This window comes from Galeopterus variegatus, unplaced genomic scaffold (genome assembly GCF_000696425.1).
Source record: "Galeopterus variegatus unplaced genomic scaffold, G_variegatus-3.0.2 Scaffold14994, whole genome shotgun sequence".
In the NCBI taxonomy this organism is placed as follows: domain Eukaryota; kingdom Metazoa; phylum Chordata; class Mammalia; order Dermoptera; family Cynocephalidae; genus Galeopterus; species Galeopterus variegatus.
The window spans coordinates 19,313-26,894 of record NW_007741105.1 but is presented as its reverse complement, the minus strand read 5'-3'; the positions used below and the strand labels follow the sequence as shown (position 1 = coordinate 26,894).

The 7,582-nt window shown below is 34.5% G+C and overlaps 1 protein-coding gene across 1 annotated transcript in view; it reads left to right on the top strand.

The window, feature by feature from the left end:
* Positions 1-7,078: 7,078 nt before the first annotated feature.
* Positions 7,079-7,582, top strand: part of LOC103582124 (anoctamin-5-like) — a gene marked incomplete at both ends in the record, with an annotated part of 17,312 nt that continues 16,808 nt past the window's right edge. The window contains one exon of the mRNA XM_008563806.1: positions 7,079-7,192. Coding sequence (XP_008562028.1) covers positions 7,079-7,192 — 114 coding nt within the window. The remainder of the gene's footprint in view (positions 7,193-7,582) is intronic.

Here is a 7,582-nt window from a genome sequence, read left to right as displayed (position 1 = left end):
CTGTCTCCTGGCACCGTAAGATAAAGAATAGAGGCTTTGTTTTTATAAGATCTTTGTAAAATGGTTTTATAATTTTAGAGTTTAGTTTTATAAATTCAGTGCATGGTAGGAGGAATATTGGTCATTTCAAATGGGAATGGAATGTTTTAATTTCTTTATTTATGGATAGGATTTGGAAACCTCAGAATTTTTTCCCTTCATTTAAAACCATTTTCAGCCTTTTGAATAATGCTATTTTCTCTTATTTTTAGGCCAAGGATTTTTAAATTTCTCATTAAAAACCTCTCCTAAACAATCATAGTTTCTATGCCACTGTTTCTTTGTGTTTAGATAGGAATAATATCCACTTCCCAGATTACCCTGAGGATTAAATGAGCTAAGATATGAAAGGCTTTGAACAGTGCTTGGTCCATACCAAGTGTTCAAAAAGAGTTAGATACTATTATTATTGATCTAACTTGAAAGGGAAAAAATTCAGATTCTATGTTACTCTTACACTTTCCACCTGTTTCTTGTTAATAGAACCACCAGTACTCTAACAATCACAAGCCCAGACTCTTCCCCTTGATACTACTTACTCTCTTTTCCTGAGGAATTAGAGGCCTGATTCCATTTTTTAAAAATTTTTGAATAAATATTTTAAAAATTAATTGACAGGCATATTAAACAAAATGTAATTCCTAAAATTTAGGTATGAAAATATGAATCCAGAAACTAAAAATTTTCTCCCTTTTCTTACCAGGATTAAACAACTATAACAACAAAAACCTAAGAAGCAACCTTTATTTAATGCAATAAAGAGCATATTACATGCAAACAGAAGACCTGATCTCAAGTCATAACTCTGCTACTTCCTAAATAAAATAACTTCTCTTAAAACAGAGATAATGATAAAGCTAGCATTATTTTGAGAATCAAATGAAAGAGTGTATGTGAAGCACTCTGCAAGCTTCAGAGTACTTTAGGGATACTTGTTACATTAAGAAGTTGCTAATAAAAGGCCAGTGCTTTGCTTATTTCACTCTACATAAGTGTCTTTAGGCTTATCCATGTTGTTGCAAATAGGAGAATTACATTCTTTTTTATGGCAGAGTAGTATTGGATCTGGCCTTCACATCTTGGGCACAATGGGTGACAATCAGCTTTATGTCTCATGAATATTCATAACCATTTAAAAAAAAAAGGCCCGTGAACCCATAGGAATGAATTAGGAACTTAATTAGGGATGGAAAAGTCAGTATTCATTTACCTCTACTTGCTCATTGTAAAAAGTGCTAATATCTTAGGCTAATTCAGCATTGAAGCACAATGATTCCCCCTTCTTTGTAGTGGAGCAGTACTATCTTTGCTCTATTGAGGAAGTTATTTAGAATATTAATGTAGAAAAAGTTCCTTCCTCCTGTCCTTCTCCAGAACACTTTAGTCTATGTGTGTACAAATCGAGCAGTACTGTAAGAGCATCAGACATTAACATAGAATTTCATACTTCTTTTGGTGGCTGGCTGGTATGGGGATCCATGGCCTTGGTGTTATAAGGCTGTGCTCTAACCAGCTGAGCTAACCAGACAGCCCAGAATTTCATACATTTCAAAGCATTTCACAATCATCATGACCTATGAACCTCACAATATATATTATATATTTTATACATACATATATGTGATATATATGTGTATATATATCAGATATATAGACTTGTATGTGTGGATATGACAGATATATATGTGTATATGTACACCATTTGTTGTGGAAAAAGCACGGATTTTTTAATATGAACAAAGCTCTAGATTTATCTAGCTGTATAGGTGTAAAAGCTCACACTATCGATGTAAAATTTAAATGGAACAATGTGAGGAATTTCTGTTTGTATAGAAAGAGAAGCAAATAAGAAACATCTGATCATTTTAATGACAAGGCCCCTCCTCAAGGACAGAGCACTGGTTCTTATTGCACACTGAAGCCAAAGTTTCTATTCATCTATATAGTGGAACATTTTCCATTGTAGTAGTAATGCCTAACATATGGGTTCATGTCAATATCTTTCCTGTCAAATAATATTTTACAACTGGATTTTATAGTTTGTAAGTGTATTCCTCCCCAAACAGTTGCTTTCTGTTAGTTTAAAAAATTCTTTTCTCTTAAAGTTTTTAAAGTGTTCCAGAAATTTGCGATCCACATATCCAGCTGCTTACAAATCATCTGCATGTGTACCTGTCAAAGGCACTCATATTTGACCTTCCTAAAGCCAAAGTATTTAGCTGTCATTCCCAATGTCCTCCTGACCATCACCACCAAAAAATCAGTCAGAAACCATCCAAACCCAGTACTCTCTCTGGTAACAGCACCTTCATTCAGACATCAGCGAGAAACCTAAGGTTCTTTTATACTCTGCTCCTTTACCACCCATGTTTAATCTATCATTAGGTTCTAGCAATTTTACTCCTAAATATCTTTTGAATCTATTCAGTTCTATCCCCACCTCCACTATTACCGAATTATCCAAAATTACAGATAGCCGTCATTCATGAGATTTACGACAGCGCTTTTTTAACTGGTCTCTCCACTTAGACTTTTCCTACCCTCTAATACATTTACCACTCTACACTCAAAGTGATCTTTTCAAAATCAAATCTGATTGTGTTACCCCTTCAAGGCCTCGCCATTTCTCCTGTGGCACAGGTCGAAGTTTGGGTTTTTTTTTTCTTTTTTTTGGTGGCTGGCTGGTACCGGCATCAAACCCTGGACCTTGGTAATTGTCAGTACCATACTGTAACCAACTGAGCTAACCAGCCTGCCCTAATATAATCTAATATAATCTCTATGGCCATTGCCTTTTTAATTGTCTTTTAATTGTACCAATTCAATTTCATCCTGAATGTAAAAGTACCAAACACTAAAGATGTATTTCACATAAAATGAAAGATTCCTTATATTAATCCCCATATTACTTATTTTGTCAGTGGAAAACATTCTTAACGGTTTACAGTACAGTCATGCACCATATGCTGTATGTTTTGGTCAACAACAGAACGCATATATGATACTGGTCCCATAAAATTATAGTGGATTATACCATATAGCCTACGTGAGTAATAGGCTATGCCATCTAGGTTTGTGTAAGTATGCTCTGATGTTTACAAGGAGAAAATCACCTAACGATGCATTTCTCAGAATTTATCCCCACTGATAAATAATCCATGACTGTATATTTTTCTACATCTTTCTGTGATAGTACATATTATCTACCTATTTGTTTTAATGGTTGTTTAATATTCCATGGTATAGATGTAACATAATTTTATTAAACATTTCCACTTGTGATAACTATTGAAGTTGTTTCCAACTTTTTTGATATTATAAACAATTCTCTAAAGCTGGTATTTACAAATTTCAGTATTAATGTAAGTTTTCTGCAGAATGGATACCACATATAAAATTTCTGGACCTAAGAACATGCACATTTAAATTTTTATGTGTACAGTGTTATGCTATCACCCTTTACAAAAAATATGTTCNACTGATGAATAGCATAAATAGAGATAGGTTCTACAAGCCATAACTATCACAAAATGAACACGGTCATGTAACCACCACTCATATCAAAAGAGAAAAAATTCCTGGTCACCAAGAAGCCCTAGTGCCTCCTACCTCCCTTTCTCCTCAACAAAGTTAGATTAACTTCTAACCATAGAGATTAGCAAGGCCGGTTTTACCAATTTATAAAAATGGAATCATACAGTATATATTCTTTTGAGCCTGGCATCTTTGGCTCAACATTTTTTCAGGTGATCACTTTAGGCTCATACAAAAAGTTCATACATTTTCATTACTTTGTATGGAAATTTCTTTGTATGTGTGTCACTATAGTTTTAATTTGCATTCTCCTGATATAAATTAGATTGATCTCCTTGTATATGTTTTTTGGCCATTTCGATATGCACTTTTGTGAAGTGCCTGCTAAAGTTTCTTGCCTGTTTTCTGTTAGGTCTTTCCTTTCCTTGTTGATTTATAGAAGCTGTTTAAATATTCTTTATATGAACTCTTTATTCATTATATATTTTACTTGTCTTTTCTTATTTTTTGCTTCCCTTTTTTCTTTAATGGTTTCTTTTGATAAACAGTTATTTTTAATTTTAATGTAGTCCATTTTCTCAACCTTATAAGATACGACTAATGCTCTTAATCTTTAACGATCACCATGGTAATGAAATTAACTTTCTATATTATCTTCTAGAAATTGTGTTATTTCATTTTTAACATTGAGATCTACTACGTATCTGTAATTAACTTTTGTGCATGGTATGAAATGGAAGTCAACTTTTTCCCCATATGTATAGTCAGTCGACTTGTCCAATTATTGAAAACATTCAACTTTTCATACTAATTTACAGTGGCACCTTTGTTATAACTTAAGTATCTATACATTCATAGGTCAACTTCTCAATTCTCTTCTGCTGCTTTGATCTCTTTGTCTGTTTTTGTGTCAATACTGGCAATGTTGAACTTTGCCTGAGTTCTGTAGTCCTGGAAAACAGGGACAGTTAAAGAAATCCCACACGCTTCTTGTTCTGGGAAACTGCTTGCTGCAAAGAACCACGTTTACCCCTATGCCTTAGATAATACCCATATATATCCCTCCTGCCCCGGCCAATTTGACTTGACAGCACCATTTGCCACACCTAAATTCACCTGGTAATTGAGGTGTCTTATTTGTGTTAGTTAATTGTCTTTATACAAAGAAAAAATTAAACTTCTTATATCTCTGTGTCAAGCGGTAGCACAGCTTGGAGCCAGGTACCTCTGCTAAACTCCCACAGAGACTGGGAGATAGATAGGGATGCTATCTTTCTTGATGTTTACATTTAAAAGATACAGCTTAAGGAAAACTTAAGAAAAACTCTCCTGGTTTGTAAACCTGTCAAGAGGTTTGTTTAGTTTTTGAAAAGATTTACACACGTCAAAAGAACAGAGAAAGAATTTATAGTTACAAGTTTTCTAAAAGAAATGTTCTAGAAAAGGGAGGTGGGGGAAGTTTCTTTTTCAGCCCCAAGGAAAATCAGTTCTTTTAGATCTGTACTTACCCTTGCAATGTCTCCCTTTTGTAGTAACAAAGGCTGGACAGAAACAGGAACAGTTAAAGAAATCCCACACGCTTCTTGTTCTGGGAAACTGCTTGCTGCAAAGAACCACGTTTACCCCTATGCCTTAGATAATACCCATATATATCCCTCCTGCCCCGGCCAATTTGACTTGACAGCACCATTTGCCACACCTAAATTCACCTGGTAATTGAGGTGTCTTATTTGTGTTAGTTAATTGTCTTTATACAAAGAAAAAATTAAACTTCTTATATCTCTGTGTCAAGCGGTAGCACAGCTTGGAGCCAGGTACCTCTGCTAAACTCCCACAGAGACTGGGAGATAGATAAGGATGCTATCTTTCTTGATGTTTACATTTAAAAGATACAGCTTAAGGAAAACTTAAGAAAAACTCTCCTGGTTTGTAAACCTGTCAAGAGGTTTGTTTAGTTTTTGAAAAGATTTACACACGTCAAAGGAACAGAGAAAGAATTTATAGTTACAAGTTTTCTGAAAGAAATGTTCTACAAAAGGGAGGTGGGGGAAGTTTCTTTTTAAGCCCCAAGGAAAATCAGTTCTTTTAGATCTGTACTTACCCTTGCAATGTCTCCCTTTTATAGTAACAAAGGCTGGACACAGGCCCTCCAAATTTGCATTCTGGTCGAATTGTTTATCTTCATTGATCTGTCAGAGCAAAGTACTTATTGGCTGACTTGACCAAACCTTCATTAAGCTTCTCTCTTCCCTGCAGGAACCTCAACTTTGACCCACCCTTAACCTGAGCCCACACTGGCATGTAGAACACCTCCTCCTTAACACAGAGAAAGACACTCCCTGAGTCTTGCTTACTTCTCCTTATGAAAGAAAAGCCTGTTTTCTGCCTGACCTTTCAGATGTTTGCAGATCCCCTGGTCAGAACCCTCTTCCTATTTCAATAATCCTCTCCCTCTCTTGCAATAATCTTTTGAATAAAGTCTTTCCTCCTCTATGTCCAGATTTTTTATTTGACAGTACCATGCCTTGCTTATTGCCATAGCTTTATAATACATCTTAATATCTGGTAGAGTAAATATCTTCACTTTGTCAACAACCCAAGTCAGAGTGAATCTTATTTTGGTGAATCTTCCCCAAGAAAATAACCCAAAATATGCAAAATAGTTCATATTTATCACATTATTTATAAGAATTAAAACTACCTTTTATAAATTATGATTTATTTACCAAGATGGAATATTAAGCTGCCCTTAAAATGAATAAAGGTAATGATGATTTAAGGATAACAACCATTCCAGCCAACAATTCTTGAATGATGCAATGTAAAAGAAGAGGTGTGGGTGATATATCTAAAACAGTGCTAAAAAGACCAAATTCAGTAATCAGAAATGTAGAAATTCTGAAAAGTTGCTGGAAGGCAAAAAAGCAGATGAGATTTAATTGACAGAAATACAGGAGCAGAGGACACCAAAGCCCAAATAATATGCAAGAGAAAACTGATGTAAAGGTAAAGGTTATTGCAAAATGATTGTTTATGTATGATAATCTTGAGTGAATAAATTCAACTCGAGATATCAGATAAAGGCCCTGTATAAACCATGAGAGTAATTAATTGAAGAAATATTCAAGACAATTTGTCTGAGTATCTGTTCTACTCCATATTCCCCTAGCTGAATTGTGGATAGTGATATTAGATTCCAACTTGAAGCCCTGATTATACTAGGAATTCTGCCATTAAGGACTCCCAGATCTTGCAACAGTAAAAGCAAAATAAATTATGATCCGTCCATTCCCACCCCCCACCAAAAGAAAGGGAAACTCTCAGAACCAAACTTCACACAATCCCACTCCATATGTCCTCTTGCAAACAAGAAAGGAAAGGTTCCTTCCGTAATCAGAGTCCATATCTACATTTACGCAAAGTGGTCTGTTACATTGTGGTTTAAAAAATGTGTAAAACATAAAATTCTGAAATGTGATAGTGTCTTTTTGTACTTATATTATAGGTATACTATATTCTCTCAAGATGTCCTTTTGGCATAGAAGATGGGAAGAAAAGGTTTGGTATTGAAAGACTGCTAACTTCTAACACTTATTTATCTGCCTATCCACTCCATGATGTAAGTATAGTTTTGATTTTGAAATACTGAATTCATTTTCCTTCTCCTACGTTCAGAGGTGGCCTTGTTGGGAGAGAGAATCTTCCATTTGCTTTTTTGTTTTTTTATTAAAAGTTGCTTAATTCTCTCTCAGGATAGGAAAATCCCTAATGACTCCCTAGTTCCAAGCTGAGAACTTTGCCAGATAATGCTAAAAAGCATAGTGAATGCCTTTTGACATTATGGTTTCAAATGAGAATTTATTTAAAAATTAGTACATTTGCACATGAATTTTCTTTCGAACCCATTTTGAAAACAGTAGTCACAGTAAAAGAACATTTTAGGAGATAATATTTGGAAATTTCTATATGAACTCATCAGATCTTTTCTCATATATAATATTTTGAAGCT